The 27300-nt window shown below is 40.9% G+C and overlaps 1 protein-coding gene across 9 annotated transcripts in view; it reads left to right on the plus strand.

Moving 5' to 3' along the window:
* CC2D2A (coiled-coil and C2 domain containing 2A) overlaps positions 1 to 27300 on the plus strand; it is a 135519-nt gene that overhangs the window by 16082 nt on the left and 92137 nt on the right. For all 9 annotated transcript variants that reach the window (XM_060299172.1, XM_060299171.1, XM_060299174.1 and 6 more), the window contains 5 exons: positions 17542 to 17630; positions 17960 to 18061; positions 22532 to 22633; positions 23378 to 23554; positions 25965 to 26127. In XM_060299172.1, the coding sequence (XP_060155155.1) occupies positions 17542 to 17630; positions 17960 to 18061; positions 22532 to 22633; positions 23378 to 23554; positions 25965 to 26127 (633 nt within the window). The remainder of the gene's footprint in view (positions 1 to 17541; positions 17631 to 17959; positions 18062 to 22531; positions 22634 to 23377; positions 23555 to 25964; positions 26128 to 27300) is intronic.

Genomic DNA, 27300 nt, shown 5'->3' on the forward strand with positions numbered 1-27300 from the left:
AACGAGGATCATAAAAGCCTTGGCTTCGTGCAGCTGTTATGACAGTGAAATCAGATGATACACAGAAAGCACCGCACATAGGGTCTGGCACATACCTAGTCGCCTTCTCCAGCTGCAAGAAGAACTTGATGCTAAATAACTAACAAAAATAATTACCTCTTTTGAGTGTTATGATATGGCTGGCACCATGCTGAGGTCTTTACATTACTCAGAACAGTCCTGTCATCAGGCATTGTTTTATAATTTAGGAAACTAAAGTTCAGAGAGAACCAACAGCTAGAGGTGGTAGAGCCAGAACTCAGACTCCAGTCTACAGACCTCAGGAACCTGTGTTCTTTTTTTTTTTCTTTTTTTTAAATTTATTTCATTGAAGTACAGTTGATTTGCAATGTTGTGTTAATTTCTGCTATACAGCAAAGTGTTTGTCATATATATATATATATATATATATATATATTCTTTTTCATATTCTTTTCCACTATGGTTTGGTAAACCAGGATATTGAATATAGTTCCCTCAGATTATCATACTAAGTGAACCTGTGTTCTTAATTGCTGCACTACAGCATCATTCTATACCAGCAAATCTTAACTCTGATTGGTCTTTAAAGAGAATGGTTTACAGTTGCCCAGGGAAGGTGCAGTGCTCTCTGTATTTTACTCACGGCCATGCTCTGGTTTCTGTATGCTCACTTACTACCCCCATACCACACCCACCACATCCTTCCAACCAAGACTGCTCACCTGGATCCAATTCTTTGACTCCCTCTTGGTGGTTCATTCCCCAAACTTCTCATGGGTTTGGCTTGTTGCTCAGCGCTACCACCCCAGCCTCTGCCCTTGAACCCATGACCCTCTCTATCCTATAGCATTCCTGCGGGGCTCCAAGTGTTGTCAAGTCCAGACTGTAGTCAGATGCTCAGATACCAGCACCCTTGAAGACATGGCCTCCGCACGGCACCAGGCACACGCCCAGAGGGGCCATCTCCCTGATGAACAGCAGTGTAAATGCATGCGCTGAAAGCTTTGGCTTCTAATATGCTATTCAAACATATACATAGTCATGACTTTCCAAATACAGAAAGCATTTCACCGAATAGGAACATAGCTCCCAATCAAATAAACATCTAGGAAAAAAGTACACACATTTCCCCCACGATTCCAACTTGCACCGTCTCTTAAGGGAGGAACTATTGAATGTTAAGCAGTTTCTTATGAACATAAGTTTCTTCATTACTGACATCTGTTTTCTATCCATTCCTGTTAGTTTCTCTGGTTAAAGCATCATTTCAGAGCCAATTTCTCAGTATTGGTTGAAAATAAAATTCAGAATCCAGTGAAATTTGATGCAAATGAAAGGAAATAGATCACTTATTTTAGGCATACTTTTTAAAAGTCACCAAGACCTGGAGAGACTGACCCAGGAAACAAATGTTATAAAGTTCAGTATAAGACAAGAGGAGAATGGCCCAAAGGAGCTGGTCTTGGGAGTTACCTTGGAGCCCAGCAGTGAAGAACATTCTAGTCAGAGGGTGCACACTGGGGAATATAGGAAATATCAAAAGTTCACCAACACTGGAGTTTACTACCTCACGCGGTACTGGGGGGACTAAATTACAGTACTAAGTAAAATATTTATCTAAGTAAAAATAAATTGTATGCTGTATTCAATACAATTTTTTTCTGGATATTATGATTTTTGACATCTTAAAAATAAGCACCCAAACAAACAAAACAAAAACAAAAAAACCTTTCTGGTTGGGGAGACAGTAGCCAATTGTTAGAGATAGCAAAGAGTCAGGACTGGAGAATGACTTTAATGCAAAATAACTAATCCAGAGCCCCACCTTCTCTGTCTGGCCAGTACTGAAACTGAGCGAAGGTCCTGTGGGTTGCCTGGGCATGGAGGCCTTTTTTGTCCCCCGTTTCTTGTAGGCAAGACTCCAGCCTCCATGACCTTCCCTGAGTTCCAAAGCTCGATTCGAACTGTTGCTAATCAAGGGAAGAGCAGCCAAGAAACCACCTGAGGCAAGACTAAAGGGACCAAAAAAGCTCCAGATTAGGAGACTGAGCACCTGAGACGAGATTAAGGGAGTGCAAGCCCTTCACACATCCTAATCTTGTCAGCAACATCCCCCCTGAGCTATTGCTATAAAACTTCTCATCAGATCCTCCGGGGTTGGGACACATACTTTTCTGAGGCAGGAGCCCGCTGTGGCCCACTTTGCCTGGCAAAGCAATAAAGCTATCTTCTTCTACTTCACCCAGAACTCTGTCTCTCAGATTCGTTCTGGCATCAGTGCAGAGAACCTGAGCTTTCGGCGTCAGTACAACCCCAGGAAGCAAGATTCCTCTGCCTGGATCATCCCAGGGCCAGGTACCAGGCAACTAGGGACCACCCCTATAGCTTAGAGCCCCCCAGAACCACTCAAACCCGCCAACCCTAAACTGCTTACCCTGCCCTGCCTTGTCTTTCCCTCAGAAATCCCAAGAAAGGCCATGAGCTGAGCTCTCAGCCCCTCCTGTCTTCTGCTCCTGACCACCCTGGTGTCTTTCCATGTGCCCTGCGTGGCATGTCCTGCCCCCGGGCTGCAGAACCTGAGAGTTTATGATCAACTTTGTTTCCTGAGCCTCTCCTCTGTCTCCTCTTGTGCCCCACCTGACTGACCATCTCATAAAAGAATACAAAGAATATAAAACAGACCCATCATTATTATTAGTTATAAGGAAACACATTTTCCCAAAAACTCCTTTATAGCAAAATTCCTCCAGAGTCGTCTGTTCCCATCCTGCTCCAATCTTGAACCTACTCCTCTAATTCACATCCCCCTCCCTGTCAAAATTCTCCTTGTTGAGGTCCCCACGAACCGCACATTTGCTAAATTCTATAGTCAGTCCTTCATCTTTACCGTCCTTGACTTTCAGTTGCGTTCCCTGCAGCTCACGCTCTCTCCTCTTCTGTACATGGCTCCCCGGACACCACTCTCCTGGTTTTCCTTCTCCCTCGCTGGCTGGACCTCTCCATCTCCTTGCTAGTTCTTACACCCCAGCCTCTAAATCTTGGAGCCTCCAAGCTCAGTGCTCAGCCCCCTTTTCTTTGTCAACACTCATTCTTTCAGTCATCTCAAGACTTTAAATTCTATCATGTAGCTATCGTATGTATAACTGAGCAGTTCCCAACTTTTATCTCCAGTCTGGGCTTCTTTCAGACTAAGTGTGCAACTATCAACTTAACACCCACTTTTGCATATCGCATAAGACAGCTCGCATTTGTAACAGATTTATTGAAGCATAATTTGCATATCATAAAATTCACCCATTGTAAGTATACGATTCAATGATTATTAGTAAATTTGTAGACCTGTGCAGCCATCACCACCATCCAGTTTTAGAACATTTTCATCACCCCAAAAAGTTCCTTTATGCCTGTTTGCAGCCACTCCCACCCCCAGCCCTAGACAAACACTGATTTGTTTTATATTCCTATAAATAGGCCTTTTCTAGACATTTCATGTGAATAGAACCATATAATATGTGGGGTTTGTGTCTGACTTCTTTCACTTAGCATGTTTTTGAGATTTATAAGCATTGTAGCATCTATCCACATTTCCTTCCTTTTTACTGCTGAATTATATTCCATCATATGGGTATACTACATTTTATTTATTCATTCACCTGTTGATGAATATTTGGATTATTTCCAGTTTCGGGCTATTATAAATAATGCTTCTATGAACTGGGTCATATGATAAATGTATATTTAACTTTATAAGAAAGTGCTGATCTGTTTTACAAACTGGCTGTATCATTTTACTTGCCCACCAACAGTTTGTGAGAGTTCCAGTTTCTCACTTCCTTGCCAACAACTGATATTATCTGTCTTCAATTTTAGCCTTTATAATGTGTATACAGTGGTATTTCGTTGTGCTTTTAACTTGTATTTCCCTAGTGATTAATGATATGGAGTATTTTTTCATATGCTTATTAGCCTTTTATATATCATCTTAGTAAAATGTCTGTTTAAATTTTTATACATTATTAATTGGATTTTTTGTCTTACTGTGGAATTGTAAGAGTTCTTTATATATTCTGGATACAAGTACTTTATCAGGTATATAATTTGCAAATATCTTCTCCAAGTAAATGTCTAATCTTTTTATTTTCTTAATGGTGTCTTTTAAGAAGTACAAAAGTGTTTAATCTTGTTGGAGTCAAATTTATCACTTTTCTTCTATTATGGATTGTATCTAAAAATTCTTTGCCCAACCCAAGGTCATGAACATTTTCTCCTATATTTTTCTTCTGGAAGTTTTCTGTTTTTAGCTTTTACATTTAGTTAGGTCCATGATCTATTTTGAGACAACCCAAATTCTACTCGACTGAAACTAGGCTTCTGATCTCCTTCTTCCAACCCTAACCTGTTTCTCCTACAAAAATCTTCCAATTTCAGAAACTTTACATACCATTACTCTTCTTGGAAGTTTGCAAAGCTTGTTAAAGGATGTCATGAGGGTGGGGAAATCCTTGTCATCCCCATTTCACTAAATAGACATTTCATTTTTTCTGTTGCTTGGGTCAAAAACTTGTGGTCATCCTTAACTCCTTTCTTTCTGTCTACCCACTTCCAGTCTATCAATAAGTCCTGTTTGCTCTGCATCAGAATAGATTGAAAGTATGACCATTTCTCACTTCCTCCCCCACTACCATCCTGATCCAGGCTGCCTTCAACTCCTATCTGAAGTGTTGCAATTATTTTAAAAAGTGTTGCCATAGCCTCCTAACTGATGTCCCTGCTCCTATTCTCACCCCCCATTCTCACCCCAGCAGCCAGAGTGGCCTTATAAAAGTAAGGTCAAGTTACTCCGCTGTTCAAATCTTCCAATGGTTCTCAACTGACTCAGAGTTAAAGTCAAATTCTGCAGAATGACCTACACAGTTTGTCTCCCCCTTATCTCTATGACCTGCTATCCTATATTCCATCTCCTACCCCTCATGTTTCCCCTTTCCGCTCTGGTCTTGCATTAGGATGGCCATGTCTCAGAGTCTTTGCACCAGATATGACTTATAGCTAAAATGCTCATCCCCCCCGCTACCCACCTGGCTTGACCCCTCATTTCCTTCCCCTGATCCAATGTCACCTTGAAGGTCTTGCTTGGCCACTCCAAACTACAATACACCCCTGCCTCCTGGCCCTCCTTATCCCCAAGCCAGCTTTGTTTGTCTCCATACACCTACCACCATCTGACATACTCCACATACTACTTCACTCCAGGAAGGTGGGGATATTTGTTTTGTTCACTCTTATATCCCTACTGCCTTGTACACATAATACGTGCTCAATAAAGATTTCTTAGTGGAATGCTTGAACTAGATTCCCTAACCTAGCACTTCCAAGAGTGGGTTGGGTAGAACATGTGCTAGTATCCTGTTAGAGATTAACTCCCGCAAAAATATTCCAAGCTCAGAAGCTTTACCTATTATTTCCTCTCTTAAAAGTTTGGGAAGCTTGTTCTGAGACCACTCACAGTTACCCTGGCATCTCCCAGGCAGTACCTGGCCCTCCTGAATGCTGTTGATGTTTTTTCCATTCTGCCCAAGGCAATGTGGAAGGCTCAACCTGAGGCAAAACTGTCATGTCAAAGTATATCTATGATGTTCTTTACCACTGTTCATTGTCTCAGTTCTGTTGGAAGCCCCCTTGCCCCGTGTCATCACCATGATGATGCCGGAGCACAGGGACAAACGGCAGGGCTGGCCGGGCCCAGTCTTTTCCAGACTGATGGTCCCTGTCTCATGTGGCTCCAGCTGCTACAACGAAATACTGTAGACTGATGGCTTGAACAGCAGACATTGAGTTCTCATGGTTCTAGAGGCTGGGAGTCCAAATCAAAGTGCAGGATGATTCAGTTCCTAGTGAGAGCCTTTTCCTGGCTGGCCGATGGCCCTTCTCACTGTGTCCTCATGTGATGGAGAGAGAGAGAGAGACAGCTCTGGTCTCTCTTCCTCTTCTTATAGGGACACTAATCACATCATGGGGACCCCACTCTCAATGACCTCATCTAAACCTATTTACCTCCCAAAGGTCCCACCTCCAATTACCATCACACTGGGGGTTAGGGCTTCAACATGGGAAGTTGTGGAGGATGAAAACATTCAGACCATAATAATCTTCAAGCCTGGGAGGTGTGCTGAAGCACAAAGAAGCAGGAAAGGGCAGCAGGCAGAGCCAAAATCCTGAGGTCCAAGCCCCCCTGAGTCAGAAGGAAACTTATATGCCAGAATAAGACCCTGAGTTTTCAGTTAATATAAAATAAAAATGTTAATGGGACTATGAAAGAAAGAACCAGAAAAGAAGAAATTGACCAAAGAAATCGCTGCAGACCCTCAGCACAGGTGAGCTCTCAGCAGCGCTAGGGCTGGAACCCAGGGCAGAGCCTGCAGTTCTCAGCCTGTTTTGACCTCCATTTTGTGTAGTAAAATTTCCACAATACTCATCCATTTAATGAAATTAGAAAATCTGGAGAAGGAAATAGGAGAAAGTAATCACTCACATTCTTATACCCTAGGGACAACCACCACTAACTTCAGGCCCTTTTCTAATGCTGAGTTTTTCCTGCCTGACCGCTGAGGAAGTCATGTGTTGACAGAGGGTTGCTAAGGCTGAAAGCTCTTACATCCAAGTGAAGTAGCTTAGAAGTTGGGGACAGTCCAACTGATTGTCTCACTCATTACGTTTTTCCTCTCAAGCCTTTAAGATTATTACCTCTGCTCCTCTCCAAGTTTTCCTACTGAAGTCAAGATCCTGTGCTCTCCCTACCCCTCAACTCCATATTTACATTCTATCCCTGGAATTTTACAACCATGGGAAATTATTCATCATGGGAGGAGAGAGGCAAGAGTGAAAAGCCAGTTCAGGCCAGTGTACTCCCAGCCCTTTTGTCCATGATCACTACAAGAATGTTGCTTATATGTAACTTGCCATCAAGAGTTTTTATCATGCTTTTAAATATTTACACAAGATTTTATTGATGTCATATTGTAAATATTAATGTTTTAAAATAAAACTCTTATGTCACTTTTAAAGCACCCAAAGGAATCTAAATGGCATAGGGATTTGAGAACCACCATTATCTGTTTCAAAATAATAAACAAACTCTCCCTGAACAGTTAGAATTTCACATCATTCCCTTTTCTTCTCTAACTCCTTCATTCCATTTCCCCCACAGAATTTTAAAAAATATATCACTATGTTAAAAAATCTTTTATTGAGATTGGTTCAAGATGGTGGAGTAGAAGGATGTGCGCTCACTCCCTCTTGTGAGAGTGCCAGAATCACAACTAACTGCTGAACAGTCATCGACAGGAAGACACTAGAACTTACCAAAAAATATACCCCACATCCAAAGACAAAGGAGAAGCTGCAATGAGATGGTAGGAGGGGCGCAATCACAATAAAATCATATCCCATAACCACTGGGTGGATGACTCACAAAGTGGAGCACAACAATACCACAGAAGTCCACCCACTGGAGTGAAGGTTCTGAGCCCCACATTAGGCTTCCCAACCTCGGGGTCCAGCAACAGGAGGAGGAATTCCCAGAGAATCAGACTTTGAAGGCTAGCGGGATTTGATTTCAGGACTTCAACAGCACCGGGAGAAACAGAGACTCCACTCTTGGAGGGCACACACAAAGTAGTGTGCACTTTGGGACCCAGGGGAAGGAGCAGTGACCCCATAGGAAACTGAACCAGACCTACCTGCTACTGTTGGAGGGTCTCCTGCAGAGGCAGAGGGTGGCTGTGGCTCACTGTGAGGACAAGGACACTGTCAGCAGAAGTTCTGGGAAGTACTCCTTGGTGTGAGCCCTCCCAGAGTCCACCATTAGCCCCACCAAAGAGCCCGGGTAGGCTCCAAGTGTTGAATCACCTCAGGCCAAACAACCAACAGGGAGGGAATCCAGCCCCAACCATCAGCAGACAAGCAGATTAAAGTTTTACTGAGTTCTGCCCACCAGAGCAACACCCAGCTCTACCCACCACCAGTCCCTCCCATCAGGAAGTTTGCATAAGCCTCTTAGATAGCCTCATCCACCAGAGGGCAGACAGCAGAAGCAAGAAGAACTACAATCCTGCAGCCTGTGGAATGAAAACCACTTTCACAGAAAGATAGACAAAATGAAAAGGCAGAGGACTCTGTACCAGATGAAGAAACAAGATAAAACCCCAGAAAAACAACTAAATGAAGTGGAGATAGGCAACCTTCCAGAAAAAGAATTCAGAATAATCATATTGAAGATGATCCAAGACCTTGGAAAAAGAATGGAGGCAAAGATCAAGAGGATGCAAGAAATGTTTAATGCAGACCTAGAAGAATTAAAGAACAAACACCTAGAAGAATTAAAGAACAAACAGATATGAACAATACAATAATTGAAATGAAAAATACACTAGAAGGAATCAATAGCAGAATAACTGAGGCAGAATAATGGATAATTGCCCTAGAAGACAGAATGGTGGAATACACTGCTGCAGAACAGAATAAAGAAAAAAGAATGAAAAGAAATGATGACAGCCTAAGAGACATCTGGGATAACATTAAATGCACCAACATTTGCATTAAAGGGGTCCCAGAAGGAGGAGAGAGAGAGAAAGGACCCAAGAAAGTATTTGAAGAGATTAAAGTCAAAAATTCCCTAACATGGGAAAGGAAATAGCCACCCAAGTCCAAGAAGCACAGAGAGTCCCAGGCAGGAGAAACATGCCGAGACACATAGTAATCAAATTGACAAAAATTAAGACGAAGAAAAATTATTAAAAGCAACAAGGGAAAAACAACAAATAACACACAAGGGAACTCCCTTATGGTTAACAGCTGATTTTTCAGCAGAAATTCTACAACCAGAAGGGAGTGGCACGATATATTTAAAGTGATGAAAGGGAGGAAACTGCAACCCAGAATGCTCTACCTGGCAAGGATCTCATTCAGATTTGACAGAGAAATCAAAAGCTTTACAGATAAGCAAAAGCTAAGAGAATTCAGCACCACCAAACCAGCTCTACAACAAATGCTAAGGGAACTTCTCTAACTGGGAAATACAAAAAGAGAAAAGGACCTACAAAAACAAACCCAAAACAATTAATAAAATGGAAATAGGAACATACATATCTATAACTATCTTGAATGTGAACAGATTAAATGCTCCAACCAAAAGACACAGGCTTGCTGAAGGGATACAAAAGCAAGACCCATATATATGCTGTCTGCAAGAGACCCACTTCAGGCCTAGGAACACATACAGACTGAAAGTGAGGGGATAGAAAAAGATACTCCATGGAATGGAAATCAGAAGAAAGCTGGAGTAGCAATACTCATGTCAGATAAAATAGACTTTAAAATAAAGAATGTTATAAGAGAGAAGAAAGGACATGACATAATGATCAAGGGATCAATCCAAGAAGAAGATATAACAATTATAAATATATATGCACCCAACATAGGAGCACCTCAATACATATGGCAAATGCTAACAGCTATAAAAGAGGAAATCAATAGTAACATAGTAATAGTGAGGGACTTTAACACCTCACTTACACCAATGGACAGATCAGCCAGAAAGAAAATTAAAAAGGAATCACAGCTTTAAATGACACAGTAGACCAGATAGATTTAATTAATATTTATAGGACATTCCATCCGAAAACAGCAGATTACAATTTCTTCTCAAGTGCACATGGAACATTCTCCGGGATAGATTACATCTTGGGTTACAAATCAAGCCTCGGTAAATTTAAGAAAATTAAAATCATATCAAGCATCTTTTCTGACCACAACACTATGAGATTAGAAATAAATTACAGGGAAAAAAACATAAAAAGCACAAACACATGGAGGCTAAACAATACGTTACTAAATAACCAAGAGATCACTGAAGAACTCAAAGAAGAAATCAAAAAATACCTAGAGACAAAATGACAATGAAAACACGACAATCCAAAACCTATTGGATGCAGCAAAAGCAGTTCTAAGAGGGAAGTTTATAGTAATATAATCCTACCTCAAGGAACAAGAAAAATCTCAAATAATCTAACCTTACACCTAAAAGAAGCAGAGAAAGAACAAACAAAACCCAAAGTTAGTAGAAGGAAAGAAATCATAAAGATCAGAGCAGCAATAAATGAAATAGAAACAAAGAAAACAATAGCAAAGATCAATAAAACTAAAAGCTGGTTCTTTGAGAAAATAAACAAAATTTATAAACCTTTAGCCAAACTCATCAAGAAAAAGAGGGAGAGGACTCAAATCAAAATTAGAAATGAAAAAGAAGTTACAATGGACACCGCAGAAATACAAAGTATCCTAAGAGACTACTATAAGCAACTCTATGCCAATAAAATGGACAACCTGGAAGAAATGGACAAATTCATAGAAACACATAACCTTCCAAGACTGAACCAGGAAGAAATAGAAAATATGGACAGACCAATCACAAGTAATGAAATTGAAACTGTGATTAAAAATCTTCCAATAAACAAAAGTCCAGGACCAGATGACTTCACAGGTGAATTGTATCAAACATTTAGAGAAGAGTTAACACCCATCCTTCTCAAACTCTTCCAAAAAACTGCAGAGGAAGGAACACTCCCACACTCATTCTATGAGGCCACCATCACGCTCATACCAAAGCCAAACAGAGACACTACAAAAAAAGAAAATTACAGACCAGTATCAATGATGAATATAGATGCAAAACTCCTCAACAAAATACTAGCAAACAGAATCCAACAACACATAAAAAAGATCATACAGCATGATTATGTAGGATTTGTCCCAGAGTTGCCAAGGATTCTTCAATATACGCAAATCAATAAATGTGATACACCATATTAACAAACTGAAGAATAAAAACCATATGATCATCTCAATTGATGCAGAAAAAGCTTTTGACAAAATTCAACACCCATTTATGATAAAAATTCTCCAGAGAGTGGGCATAGAGGGAACCTACTTCAACATATTAAAGGCCATATATGACAAACCCACAGCAAAACATCATTCTCAATGGTGAAAAACTGAAAGCACTTCCTCTAAGATCTGTAACAAGACAAGGATGTCCACTCTTGCCACTATTATTCAACATAGTTCTGGAAGTCCTAGCCACGGCAATCAGAGAAGAGAAAGAAATAAAAGGAATACAAATTGGAAAAGAAGTGAAACTGTCAACTGTTTGCAGATGACCTGATACTATACATAGAGAATCCTAAAGATGCCACCAGAAAACTACTAGAGCTAAACAATGAATTTGGTAAAGTTGCAGGATACAAAATTAATGCACAGAAATCTCTTGCATTCCTATACACTAACAATGAAAGATCAGAAAGAGAAATCAGGGAAACAATCCATTCAGCACTGCAACAAAAAGAATAAAATATCTTGGAATAAACCTACTTAAGGAGGTAAAAGACCTGTACTCAGAAAACTATAAGACACTGTTGAAAGCAATCAAAGATGACACAAACAGATGGAGAAATATACCATGTTCTTGGATTGGAAGAATCAATATTGTGAAAATGACTATATTACCCAAAGTAATCTACAGATTCAATGCAATCCCTATCAAATTACCAATGGCATTTTTTACAGAACTAGAAAAAATCTTAAAATTTGTATGGAGACACAAAAGACCCCAAATAGCCAAAGCAATCTTGAGGGCAAAAAACAGCTGGAGGAATCAGACTTCCTGACTTCAGACTATACTATAAGGCTACAGTAATCAAGACAATATGGTACTGGCACAAAAACAGAAATATAGATCAATGGAGCAGGATAGAAAGCCCAGAGATAAACCCACGCACCTATGGTCAACTAATATATGACAAAGGAGGCAAGGATATACAATGGAGAAAAGACAGTCTCTTCAATAAGTGGTGTTGGGAAAACTGGACAGCTACATGTAAAAGAATGAAATTAGAACACTCCCTAACACCCTACACAAAAATAAACTCAAAATGGATTAAAGACCGAAATATAAGACTGGACCCTATAAAACTCTTAGAGGAAAACATAGGCAGAACACTCTATGACATAAATCACAGCAAGATCTTTTTTGGCCCACCTCCTAGAGTAATGGAAATAAAAACAAAAATAAACAAATGGGACCAAATGAAACTTAAAAGCTTTTGCACAGCAAAGGAAACTATAAACAAGACAAAAAGACAACCCTCAGAATGGGAGAAAATATTTGCCAACGAATCAATGGACAAGGGATTAATCTCCAAAATATATAGACAGCTCATGCAGCTCAATATTAAAAAAACAAACAACCCAATCAAAAAATGGGCAGAAGACATTTCTCCAAAGAAGACATGCAGATGGCCATGAGACACATTAAAAGCTGCTCAACATCACTAATTAGTAGAGAAATGCAAATCAAAACTGCAATGAGGTATCACCTCACACCGATTAGAATGGGCATCAGAAAATCTACAAACAACAAATGCTGGAGAGGGTGTGGAGAAAAGGGAACTCTCTTGCACTGTTGGTGGGAATGTAAATTGATACAGCCGCTTTGGAGAACAGCATGGAGGTTCCTTAAAAGACTAAAAATAGAATTACCATATGACCCAGCAATCCCACTACTGGGCATATACCCCCAGAGAAAACCATAATTCAAAAATACACATGCATCCCAGTGTTCATTGAAGAAGTATTTACAATAGCCAGGTCATGGAAGCAGCATAAATTCATCTGCCCATCGACAGACGAATGGAAAAAGAAGATGTGGTACATATATACAATGGAATATTCCTCAGCCATGAAAAGGAACGTGACTGGGTCATTTGTAGAGACGTGGATGGACCTAGAGACTGTCACACAGAGTGAAGTAAGTCAGAGAGAGAAAAACAAATATTGTATATTAAACGCATATATGTGGAATCTAGATAAATGGTACATCTGAACCGGTTTGCAAGGCAGAAATAGAGACGCAGATGTAGAGAACAAACGTATGGACACCAAAGGGGGAAAGTGGTGGTGGTGGGATGAATTGGGAGATTGGGATTGACGTATATAAACAAATATGTATAAAATAGATAATTAAAAAATAGCTTTAAAAGAAAGTCTTCACTGCTCACCATCTTAACAAGTTGAATTTTTGATTGAGTTATTTATTATCAATATCAATAATGCACAACTGATGAAGACATAAAGGTACTGTAAAATTTCTTCAATATGTATTAATCATAAGAAGTAAAATAAATAAATAAAAGCTTTCAGTAGCATATTCTTTAGAAGAGAAAGGTAGAAGAGTGAGGTAACTAACCAAGAATCATAGGCACACTCTCCTATTTGACAATCTGTGAATTCAGATAGTACCAACTCAAATCCAACCAACTTAGTCATTCCTCAGTATCCACAGGGATTGGTTCCAGGACCACTCCCCGCCCCACCCTGCCCTGTGGATATCAAAATCCATCAATGCTCAGGTCCCTTATATAAAATGGCATAGAATTTGCATATAACCTACATACATCATCCTGTATACTTTAAATGATGTCTTGATTATTTATAATACCTAATACAATGTCAGTGTTATGTAAATAGTTGCTGGTTCGCAGCAAATTCAAGTCTTGCTTTTTGGAACTTTCTGGAATTTTTTCTAAACATTTTCTATCCGTGCCTGGTTAAATCAGCAGATGCAGAACCCATGGACACAGAGGGCTGGCTGAACTGCATTTCAAATTTTATGTCAAGTCCTTGGAAAGTCCTCGTACACCCCAATGTATACAGAGAGCTCTGGTCTGGGCAGTGTGATTCACAGAACAAATGGTCTATAAAGACGTGTGGGAATGTCTGCAAAAGTAAGGGAAAGAGGGGAGCACTTCCAGATGGTGGAGTGAAGACTTTGTTTTCTGAGGGGTCACGTATAATGGAAGTGGTTTAAAGAAAAATGGAACACGTCCAACTTGTGATGCAGTCCGTAAGGAGAGAGAAATAGGGTACAGTGAGTATGGGTGACAGGAAAAGGTGACAGCACGGAGAAGATCTGGAAGCAACACGAGGCTAATGAAGCTTTGGGATTCACGGGTTTGCTGAGCAGCCAGTGCAGTGTTGCTGAATTTGTAATCCCTGCTGCCTCTGATGAAAAACATCACATGGCCAAGGAAATCCATATTTCATACTAATGGACATTATGTATATATTTTTAATGGAATGTCTTGAAATTCTCTCATTACCCATAAGTTCTTGCATGTCCTCAACTCAAATCTTTAATAATTTAAAAAATTATTTTCATTGCACTCTTGGATAACTGTGGAAACTTTATGCATGCCAGATTTTCTTAGCTGTGTCACAGAGCCTGTTTAGTAAATGTGGAATCACACCCTTTTTCAAGTTTGGCAAATCACTTCTTAGCCCCAGGGAAAGACAAATAGAGTCAGTCTGGGACCACTAGCTCATTAGTCATGTAGTGGAGTAACTGACAGTAAGGCGGGAAAATGTCTTATGAGGATTGTCTTCGTGTTTCTAGCTGTTTAAAGACACTCTGTTTGCCATGGACTACCAACATAAAAATGAAAGTCCCTAAGCCCTATTAGTTATTAGGTCAAAGGGAGTGAAATAGTACACTTGGTTTCCATGGTTATCATGGTAGTAATATTACCTTAAAAAGAAAAAAGTTGTCATCATCTGATTTCATCCAAATGAGGATTGCATTTATTTTGTTTGAAATCCCTCTTTAAGTATAATATCTCTCACACCCTCATGGTTCCTTCATGTGTTTTCCTTTATTGATATAGTGCTACAAGGTGCCAGGTACAAAAGTCACCAACATGGTCCTTGCCCTCAAGCAGGTCACATTTTAGCTGGGAAAATAACATCTCACCACCTAGTTGTACAGATCAGATTTGGAAATCTTTATGCCCTCCAAATGCCTTTCACTAACACAGAGTTTTGAAAAACTCAGGCAAGAACTACTTTTCACCACTTCAGAATTTTTCAAGTTTTTTAAAACTAATACGTACTAAAGAAGCCCCTTTGGTTTCTTTAGTAAGAAGAGACAGTGTTTAAATAAAATATCTTGTCTCTCTTTTAAAGAATAATTCATAAAATTATTCTAATGAGCTCCATGTACACAGTAGCTATTTTAAGTCAATTTGAAAAACTAGATCTCTTTAAAAAAATGCAGGGCGAAGGGGAGTAAATAAACAAGATTTTTTTTCACGTTCAAAAGCATGCCTTGTTAACTATGAAAGGGCAGCTCTCTAGAGACAGAAGCAAAGAGAGTGATCAGCCAGAGAACAGGATGGGCAAGCCCCAGGGGGTCCAGTCTAGAAGCCCTTCTTTATCAGCCTAGGTGGTCCACACACACTTAGTGACACTTACCTGTGCCCGCCCTTTGTGGCTGAAAACCATAGAACCTGGGAGAGGAAGGAGGTACTAATCAAATAACCACACAAATATATAAATTCACAATGTGACAAACGCGATACAGGACAAGTCTTGGGACTTTGACATGGGGATATGATCTACCATGGGTAGATGATCTTTAAAATAGGAAATAATGACTTGATTTTTTACGTGAGTTGAAAAACAATGCCAAAGGCCTTTTTATCGAGCTAATGGAGATTCTTGTAAAGAACTTGAACCTCAATCCACACATGCAAGACTGTGATCTTCACTACAATTATTTCATGCTTTCCTACAGGCATTGAGGAAATGGCATGATTGGTGCCTGATAAAGTAGGATTTTACATCTATCACACAGAAGGAAGGAAGCCCAGCCTCAGCACTGAGTGGCCAAGTTGCAGAAATAGCTCCAAAGCCCAGGATCGCTTTTCTGCATAAGCGGAGGCCGAAGGGCGAGCACAGTGGCCTCTGCCCGTCATCACTTCCTCTCTCTGCCACAGTTCCTTCCACCTGCTAATAAATCATCTTGCCTTCTCTATTTCTTTCATTTTTTAGCCTTCGTCCCTTAACAGTGCCAATGGCTACAGGGTCAGAAGCCTCCTGTCTCTGCACTGTCTTCTTCGGGAAAGGTTTTCTCAAAACGTTAACATCACCACGGTAGAAACGTTTCCTAAGTCTTCATCTTGGAGCCTGGACCCCTTCCCGGAGCTCAGGTGCAGGACAAGCACACATTTCCATATCCTGCCAGCACCTCAGACTCATTCCAGCTGCAAAGTGACCCCCTTCAGTATCTCCCAGACTGGCTTCCCTCCTCTTGTCTCTTTCTCAGGAACCCCAAACCCCCACTCACCTCAGTCAAAACCTCAGACACCTTCACCTTCTCTTTCTTGCTCTAAACCGGGGGTCCTCCAACTTGAGTGTGTCTTTAAATCACCCAGATGGTGGTTCCACCTCCAGGTTCTGATTCACCGAGTGTGTCTGGCCTGAGTGTTTGCCCGTCCACCAAGTGCCCAGAAGATGCTGCTACTGCTGGGAGAACTAGTGCCCTACTCGCCATCGTCACTAGGGACAACTGTATCATTTTTCTTGTGGCATCTTCGCAATTATTCCCACAGACTCCCTCTTTATTATCTCACCAGGGTATCCCAGCTGGGGTCCCTGGTGCCTCTACCCCAACCATGCTGTACCTGCAGACCCAGGGACAGCCTCAGAAAATGCTGCTTCACTTCCTCCTCTCTCCACATCCTTCAAGACATCCCCACCGCATGGAGAATATATTCCAGACTCCTTCATGTGACATCAGAGGCTCCCCATGACTTGACCCCAAACTCCTTCTGCAATCTTATCTTCTACTTCATCCCAGTAGAGCCTCTCTGCTCCAAGCATAACATTCTGTTCCCCAAATGCTTTGTTCTATTTCCACCTCTTTCATAATGGTGCAGAGCATTTGAGACCAAATCCCAAGCATTCCACTTCCTAGGTGTGCAATCGCCATGCCAGTCAGTTATCACAGAGGGCCTCAGAGTCTTCATCTTCAAGGTGCCAGGTGATCCCTCCTAGCAGGGATGGCATAAGATTGACGAGAAGATGCATTCAACACATTATCACAGAGCCCGACACAAAATAGCTGAACAACGTTTCATGATATTTATGTATAGGTTTAATAATATGTACAAAATATGTGTTGTCTGTATGAGATAGCCCGGGGCTATAGAACCTCTCATAGAAAAGGTTTCTCTGACTGAAGTTATCAGTGCTGTTGAAAGTTGAACTCCGAAATCAATAGCCATCCATTCATCCGACAAGCCTGTTTCTCAAATCAACAAATTCGAGAAACTCTTCCCAATGGAAATTGAATTGGTAAGTGTGTCTGTGCCTTGAATAGTCAAATGTCATTCGTTTTATTCTTAGTTAAGTCGATGTAACAGCCTTGATAGGACCGAGGTTTTCACTGTCCGTCTTAAAGAAGCCAAGACATGTCCTTATTACATCAAATGGACGGTTATCAGCACTATCTCATGATTGCTTACGTGAAGTTCTAAATTTGCAAAATAAAATTACATTCTCTTGCCATTTTTCAATCTAATCTTCCCTTTGGAAAAAAAAATGTTTTAAAGTAATTTTCTTGTATTGTTTTAGGCTTACCTCCAATTCCTTCAGCTTCCAGAACAGGCTTTGCAGAATTTTCCATGAGAGAACGCATGAGGGAGAAATTACAAGCTGCAAGGGTGAGAGAAACCACAGGAATATTTTGTTCGGTGCTGACTGCAATGCTTCTGGTCTTGTCTAGCTTGCTTTGTTTGCTCAAAACTGCATGGATTTGAATACCGTTAAATTTGTTTTTCATGTTCTAAATGTTAATGCAGTATTTAACATTGGCACAGATGAAAATTATACTTAAGAAGAATTTAACATCCTTTTTCTAAACCATTGTTCTTATCTCTTAAAGAAGTATAACATGTATTTTTTACTGATTTATTTTCTCCTAAGATGGTGACCAAGATTTTCATAGCATCACTGACATGATGTAGCAATAATTTTCTGTTCGACTTTTTAGTCCAAAGCAGAAAGTGCGTTGCTGCAGGAAATTCCCACCCCTCGGCCCAGGCGCTTACGACGTCCCAGTGAGAAAGAATTGGAGACTGAATTTGGCACAGAGGTGAGAAATGGGCCATCCCTACTTTGTGACCAAGGACAGTGAAGCAGAATATAAATTTTCCAGCAAAAGTTCTAGAACAGAGCTATGCACAGACGAGGTGTTAAATGCTTATTATTAATAATAATAGCTACTATTTATAAAGTGCTACTCGGTGCCAGGCGTTTTGCCAAGTCTGCCCCATGTTATCACATGCCTTTATCCCAACACACCTATGAGGTGGGTACTATTATTTCCATTCACATTTGATATATGAGGTTCAGAGGGGCTGCAAAGCTATCCCCAGGTCACAGAGCATGTACATGGAGGAGTCAGGATTTGACCCCAGCTCTATCTCATTCCCAGTCTGTCTCAAGGGTCAGGGTTGCTGGGTCCATGGATCTTGCTGGGAAACAGAGAAAGAGATGAGAGTAGAATCTGATCGTGGGGGCCTGAGTGTTACACTAAGGAGCACTGATGGCTTTTCATAAGCAGTGGAAAGCAATTGACAATAGGATCGGGAGGTGGTTTGAATGCACTGGGTTGATTTCTGTTTGAATCTGAGATGCTGGTGAGGCATCACAGCACGTGTTCCTCTGGAGATGCACATAGAGGAAGGGACCTGGGGCTGGAGAAACAGATTTTGGAAGCGTTTCTACTGTGGTCAGTTTTGAAGTTTTGAGAGTGCCTTTGCTTCCTGAGGGAAAGAAGACTGAATGAAGACAGTCTTACACTTGGAGAAAAACTGACAGTAAAAGCCCATGAATCAGAGTAGAAGCCAGTAAAAGACAGAAAGACGTAGCAGGGATGTTGCTGAAGGACAAGCATGTAAGAGGGTAAAAGAAGGAACAGAAAGAACAGAGCAAATGGCTCAATGAAGTGTTTGCAAGTCTAATCCAATGGTTTGTTGTTGATGATGATGGTTTTGGTTGTTTTCAAAGTCTATGCTTTAGGGATATTTCTGAAACACAACCACTGATTTCTTAGATGATGCCTTTTCTTTTTCTATGATGAGATGCTACAAATTTTTACCTATATTCAACCCAAACAAGCCAGAGATTGCATGATTACAAGGAAAGTTGCAGCCATCCTCATAGGTTGTTGGAACACTCAGTCAGTCCCCTAAAAAGGCTTTATGACAATTTGCTACTCCCTTCTACTGAGGACACATTTCTTGTTCTTTAATTCCAATTTATTTTCTTCCGTAAGAGCCATAATTGTAAGAGCCATAATTCTAAAATACTGGAAAATAAAGAAAAAGTCCCTGAAATCCCATCATGATGACACAAACACTTTGATTGTTTCAGCAGTTGTGTGAGTCTCGGCTTCTGGTCAAGTGGCCTAAGTGATAGGAGGGCCTGGTCTCCTATATCCGGCCTTGTATGTATCTTCTGATGGATAATCATTTCATACAGTCATGGTAGTTTTCACTTGTCCATAGGCCATGAATATGATACCCAAATCAAGTTGGAAGCTTTAGAGGTAAAAATGTAGTCTCTTGGCCCATAGGGTATTTATTTCTCCTTGTGAGCAGGACCTTGACTTGTATGTTTGTCATAGTCTATCTCCCCTAAGAGCCATTCTGTGGATTTGAGGCAAACATCAACTGCCTTGCCCTTAGACCTGATCTCATGTTGCTAATGGAACATACCATTCACAAGCACATTTCTTCATGTATACACCTCAACCCAGAAGGAATATCTAAAAAGTGGTCCATTTATATCCTATGGAGCAAAGAGCAAAGCACACGAAGAACCCAGATGCTGGACCTCAGCTGCCCAGCATTCAGTGCTGGCAATCTCACACACTAGCTGGGTGACCTTGGACATGTAACTTATCTACTCTCTGGACCCCACTTTCCACCTCTGTAAAATAGGGATACTACTAGAACCCAATTCTTGGTATTGTTTTGAGGATTAAATGATCTCATACATGCTACAGTGTTTCAGACAGCACCTGGCACATGGTAAGCCCTCTCTCTGTAAGTGGTAGCTAGTGTTAGAGGCTGTAGGGTCAGAGTGAAAAGGAGAAACCAGTTGGGAATATGGTAGAGAATCCAAATTATCAACACAAACCTGTGCTTAACTCTTGTTTGCATTTCTATTTACTTTATACTCAGCAGACTTGTGATAAGAGAACAAAGCCAAACACAAATCTCTAAGAACATGTCAACATCAAAGTGGAAATAACACAGAACTTTTGACTACTTGGTCTCCACTAGACACCACCATAACCTCTTTATTTTCTGGGCCTGGTTCTCTGTCCCAGGTGACCCAAGTTCTGATCCCTTGACACACTCTACCTGTGGCCCAGCCAGCATCTACAGGAGACTCCTTCCTGCCAGGTGCCCACTGGGCTCTGAATACACAGGTTATCAGACAATGGAAGTACAGGATGATTTAGATCTGTGGTGGGTGCTATTAGGAGCTCATAGAAAGGGCACGTGGCTCCAGCCTTGGAGTCAGGTTACGTAAAATCTGAGGAGTCTTGGCGTAGGCAATGGTTCCTTATCTCTGACTCCAAAACACAAGTGGCAAAAGAATAAATAGATACACTGGACTTCATCAAAATTAAACATTTCTGAGCTTCAAAGAAACCATCAAGAAAGTGAAAAGACAACACACAGAATGGGAGAAATTATTTGGAAATCATATATCTTGATTAATATCATGGCTGATATCAAGAATGTATAAAAATCTGAGGTATCTGCAAGACAATCCAGATTAGGATGTCTTTTAAGGAATTAAAAACATTGATTAGCAGTTTAGAAGAGAGATCAGGGCTAGAACTAGTATATTTTGTAGTTATGGTATGGTAAAAGTAATGAGACTTGATATTGCCTAGTTCAAGCTAGAAGAGGGCCATAGAGCCTTCTTGGAGGATACAACAAATTCAAGGGTGAGAAAGAATTCCTAGCTGGACACATGCACGTATCATGATAGGCATTCAAGTTGAAATTAAATGTCATTATTACTCTAAGCTTATATAAAGATATTATAGATAATAGTTCTTTAAAATTTAATTCTGCACACTCAATCCTTTTAAATATATTTAATAGCTTTTAATATGCTAGTATAATTTACTTTTAAATATTTTTAGATCTTAATAAAAATTAAATTACAAGCTTTTTGATCAAGCCCATAAATATCATAATAAAACCGTCAATATTACAATAAAAGACACCAATGAAATTGTATTTTCGGAACTTAATAGCCTCTATGCCAAGCAAGTATAGAAAGGGATGGGAAGAAACAAAAAGAATAAAATACTATTCTCCGCATACACATATTTGCCACATGGAATTTAACCTACTTATCTTTTTTTTCTAAACGGCTAGTGTTTCTGCCTGGTCTTGTGTTTTAGTATCATCATCTTTACAGTTCTCTAAAACCCAAGGCTTGCCTACACACAGAGTCAAGCTTCTCTTCTCTCTTATTGGTTGAGCCCTTGGCTTGTTTTCATGCTGTCAAACATATCAGTCTCCCTCATGGGCTATCGGAGGTGGGGGATTCTGAGGCAGGCAGGAGCAGAATGGCATCCTCAGCAGTGAACGAGAAAGCTTTAGCCCTGTTTTATGAGAAGACTAAACTTGGAAAATCCTTAGAAAGTCTTCCTGATCCAGCACTGGAACCTGATCTTTAGTCTACGCTAATTTTTTTCAGTTGTTTCTCCTTACACTAAGTAATACCCATCTGCTTCTTTCCTCATCTTCAAAAGCACCATTTAAAATTCTGGAATTTACCAAGACAAATAACAATTCTTGGCATTGCACTGCGACATTTATTCATTAGCACGCCTTCAACTTCTATATAATTGAGTACTAGTACATAACTACTTAACCTTATACTGCAAAATGAGAAGATGGAGGAAAAGCGTAGAATTTTACATAAATTGGAAGTGTATGTGTTCTCTTGCTAGTATGATAGATTATACCCAATTGATGTCCTCATTTCTATTCTGGCCATTGCTGGACATCTAGCTGCATTTAGGTGAAATTTTATAGCACCTTATCTTAGCTGTTCCAAGTGTTTCTAGCTTTCATCACACAGGTGTCTCTGGATAAATGCCTGAGGAGACTCAGTCAGCCATTCTGAGATTTAAACAAAACTGAAAGGCCAGGGCTGGGGCAGCCCTTGCCCACTTGGACTTATTTATAATCATTGATACTTTTCATCATAGACTGTTTGGAAATGATGCTCTGTGAGCTGGATAATCTATTGATCTATAGGATGAAATAACACTTTTCATTTTCAGGTTTAATGACTATAAAATTTTATATTTGTTTAGTCTTGAGAGAGACAGAGCTGAGTAAGAAAATATTCAGCCACGTTAACATTCAAATATATTTGAAATTTGTAAACATTTCATTCCTTAGAAATGGTGAGATGCATCAGTGGTCAGAAGATAAGACTTTTGAAGGTTAATGCTTGTGTTAGAACATCCTTAGTTTCTTGATTTAAATGGTGTCTCTATCATTTTTTTCTACTCGTATAGCCAGGTAGAGAGGTACAAAGGACTCAACAAGAAGATGACTCCCAAGGTTTTTCAAGAGTAAAATTCCATGATTCTGCGCGAAAAATCAAGTCTAAACCCCCGGTGAGAAATCCTGTGTTTTTAAATCATGTTTGTTTTAAATCATGCATTCTTTAAATCATGTATTTTGTTGATTTGTTTGTTTTTCAAAAATATTCAATGAGAAATGACTATATACACAAGCTGACTCCTATTGCATGGAGTATGCGAGAAAAAGTATGAGAAATGATTCCTACTTTTGAAATCCTAGAATCATGTGGAGAGATTAGAATACTGCCTACTTTGGGGAAGGGAAATGCATGGAAGGGCAGGAAATGTTCATGATAAGACTACTTGTTCAGCCATGAAGTTGCACCAGCTTTTACTATGGGGAAAAAAAGGGGATAATAACTCAAGAAGAGTTAAAACAAACTCCCCAAAATGATCTTTTTTTTAATAAAAAAGTTTAACAAACACTGTATTGCTCAAAATTAAAAGTATCTCAGCATTGGCCTATAAAACAATTGAATCCACTTTTTTGCATTTTAATCATCTTTTCTAAAGCATTTACTGATATAAATAATGTATTTATGTGCTTGTAGGAAGGTAAATAATTGCTGATTTATAAAAAAAGTAACTCATTAAAGTTAGTTAACTAAGGAGGCCTGTTGCATCTGTTAAAGTTCACCACCTTCAACAAAGGTAATATGCTTAGGAGGCCTAGAACGTGCCTGATGCTCTGAGCATCCAGCCAGCTGTCAGTGAACCGTGCAGAGGTCACCTCAGTTTAGATAATCCCAAATTCTATTGCTTGCTGCTTCTCTGTAGGTTCCGCCTGGCTTCCCTTCTGCTGAGGAAGCTTATAACTTTTTTACTTTCAACTTTGATCCCGAACCAGAGGAATCAGAGGAAAAACCAAAAGCAAAAAGTAGACATGGAACTAACCAAGAGGAGGAGGAAGGAGAGGAAGAAGAGCCACCTATGCAAGGAGGAGTAAACAAAATGGTATTTAGTATTAGGATGGTAATGAGGAGAGGGATGATGATGCTATTGGTGATGATGCTATTGGTGATGATGGTGATGATGCTATTGGGGATGATGGGGATGATGGGGATGATGATCGTGATGATGGTGATGGGGACGATGATGGGGACGATGATGGGGACAATGATTGTGATGATATCCCAGCCAGGAAAAAAGTGGCTGGGAACAAACTCAACACCACCACACAGAACAACTCATCCATGTCCTAACTGAAAGCAATAAGAATACCAGATTCACATTGCTTTCTTAGCCCTTGATTTTACCCCATAATCTTGGGACTCAGTACCTTAATTAAATCTGTCCATCTTTCTCTTGTGGGAAAAAAAAAGTGTAGCAACATCGTTTACAGATTTTTCTTGCTAGACTCCACACAAGGATTAGTATTCGTTTCATATACAAAATGTTTACCTCTCCAAGGCAAATGAAACCTCTCTCTCTCTCTCTCCCCACAACCTTACAGGTGAGCAGGTTTTTGTGCCCCATACCAAACCCAAGTTAAGACTCAGATTCTGTAATTGTGGGTGGGATGTGTGAAATCAAAGAAAACATGCTATTAAAAATGGGCAGGGGCTTCCCTGGTGGCACAGTGGTTGAGAGTCCGCCTGCTGATGCAGGGGACACGGGTTCGTGCCCCGGTCCGGGAGGATCCCACATGCCGCGGAGCGTCTGCGCCCGTGAGCCATGGCCGCTGAGCCTGCGCGTCCGGAGCCTGTGCTCCGCAATGGGGGAGGCCACAGCAGTGAGAGACCCGCGTACCACAAAAAAAAAAAAAAGGGCAGAGGACTTGAACAGCCATGTCTCCAAGGAAGATATACAAAGGGCCAGTAAGTACATGAAAAGATGCTTAACAGCACTAATCATTAGGGAAACGCAAATCAAAAGCACAATAAGATACCACTTTACACAAATTAAAGTGACTATTATAAGATAGATAGATAGATAGATAGGTAGGTAGGTAGATAAAGGAAGGAAGGGAGGGAAGGAGGGAGGCAGGAAGGAAGGAAAAGTGCTGGCAAGTATGTGGAGAAACTTGTGCATTGTTGATGGTGATGCAACGTGGTACAGCTGCTGTGGAAAAAGCCTATTTCTGAGGTTCCTCAGAAATTGAAACATAGAACTAACTACCATACAATCCAGCAATACCCAAAAGAACTGAAAGCAGACACTCAAACAGATATTTGTACACTCGTGTTGACAGAAGCATTATTTACAATAGCCAGAAAGGAAGGAAATTCTGACATATGCTAAACATGGATGAACCTTGAAGACATTATGCTAAGTGAAATAAGCCGGTTACAAAAGGACAAATATCGTGTGATCCCACTTTCGTGAGGTACCTAGAGTTGTCAAGTTCATGGAGAAAGACAGTACACTGGTGGTTGCCAGGGACTGGAGGAGGGGGAAACGGGGAGATATTGTTTAATGGGGACAGAGTTTCAGTTGGGGAAGATGAAAAAGTTCTGGAGATGGATGGTGACGTTGGTTGTACGACAATGTAAATATACTTAATGCCACAGAACTGTACATTTAAATGGGGTTAATATGATACATTTTATGTTACTTATATTTTACCACATTAAAAAACAAAAAGGAAAACACACCGGAATGTTTCAGAATTTGCACAGTTGGCCTATTTCTGTGCTTAGCTTTTAGTCACCTCCCTTGAAAAATGACTCCCAGAAATGGAATTTCTTACCTAGGTCTATGAAAGCTTGGGAATACTTTAGTGTGCTCTATAATAATTGTTTTACAAATCTATATTCAGCTAGTTCTGGCTCAGGATGTCTCATGAGGCTGCAGACAAGGTGGCCAAGGCTGCATTCATCTGAAGGCTTGACTGAGCTGGGAGGGTTTGCTTCCAAGGTGGCTCACCCATCTGCCCAGCAAGTGCTGGTTGTTGGCGGGAGGCCTCAGTTCAGACCTTCCTGTAAAGCTGCCTGAGTGTCCTCATGACATGACAGCTGGTTTCCCCAAAGCAAGTGATCTGAGAGGAAGCAAGGAGGAAGCCAGGATGCCTTTTATGACCTAGTATCAGACTCTACATAACCAAACTCATATTCTACTCATAGAAGCAAGTCACTAAGTACGGCCCAGATAGAAAGGAGGAGTATCAGGCTCCACTTTTTTTTTGCGGTACACGAGCCTCTCACTGTTGTGGCCTCTCCCGTTGCGGAGCACAGGCTCCGGACGCGCAGGCTCAGCGGCCATGGCTCATGGGCCCAGCCGCTACGCGGCATGTGGGATCTTCCCAGACCGGGGCACGAACCCACGTCCCCTGCATCGGCAGGCGGACTCTCAACCACTGCGCCACCAGTGGCGCCCTCTTGCTGTTTTTTTAATGAAATAATGCTGTTTTTTTAATGAAATGCAGGACGAGGAAGAGCTGCTCGATGGTGGGGATACTGAGCATCTCCTACTGGGCTTAGATCACGCGGCTGAAGATTTTGTGGCAGTCAGACCTGCGGAATATGAAAGTGTCCACATCCGTCTGCAGATGGAAAAAGAACTCCTGTTCATACCCAGCACGTTGACAGGTACTTGCTCTCTTTATCGTCCTACTCAACTTAGGCATCTTCGTTTTCCTTCAAATGAAATGTGGCTGGTGTATAAGGATGCCTGATTTCCACAACTGATCCCAATTTCTAATCTAATTTCATAATCAAGAAATATGTTCAGACAAAAAAATATAGAACATGGGAAAATATCCATTCAACAACACTTATCGATAGACTAGCAGAAGAAATACCAGGATGCTATGGGAACCCCTCCACCAAATCCATGACCAGTTCTGGGGCTGAGAGTGTGTGAGACTCTGAGATTCAGGCTGTGAAATGGAAAAACTCAGTTTCATCCTCTACTTACACTCAGCACTTCTAGAACACTTCTGTGACCAGATGTGTGGGTTTCTTCCCACAGCAACCAATTCTCCAACACCAGCTAGGTGTCCTACAACTGAATTCTGACAGCGTCTACCTGGGGTTAGCACAGAACCCACAGATTTAGGGCTCAGTCCCACAAGACTTCCCCCTACCTCCCATGCCAACCCTAGGTATTGGGTCACCAGGTTACCCACAGCTCTATTTGACTCTACTACAATGAGATGGTTCCATGACACCATCTTCAGGTTGAATAATTTGCTACAACAGCACGTAGAACTGAAGGAAACACTTACTTATATTTACTGGTCTATTATACACTAAAGAAAATGGTAGAGGATGCAGATGAAGAGATGCATAGGGCGAGGTATGAGGGAAAGCTTCCATGCCCTCTCCAGGCACACAACCTCCCAGCACCTCCATGCGTTCACCAACCAGGAAGCTCTCTAAACCCCTTCAGTGAGGATTGTTACGGAGGCTTCAATTATGTAGGCATGATTGATTACATCATGGCCACTGGTGATGGATTCTCTCTCTAGACCCTCTCCTGTCCCGGAGGTAGGGATAGAGGGAGGCAGATGCTGAAAGCCCCAGCCCTCTGCTCACATGCTTGGTTTCCCTGGACACCAGCACCCATCCTGACAGGAGCCCCAGCCACCTGTCATCTCATTAGCATACAGGAGACAGTTACCACTCCAGAGATTCCAGGGGTTTGAAGAGCTGTGTGCCAGGAACATGGCTGGCCAAGCTTCCTCCTCCATGGGGAAATGGCCAGGCTACTGAAGCCGGGACCATCTGACTGATTCCCAGGTACATCTCCTTTCTCCCTCT

This window comes from Globicephala melas, chromosome 5 (genome assembly GCF_963455315.2).
Source record: "Globicephala melas chromosome 5, mGloMel1.2, whole genome shotgun sequence".
NCBI lineage: Eukaryota > Metazoa > Chordata > Mammalia > Artiodactyla > Delphinidae > Globicephala > Globicephala melas.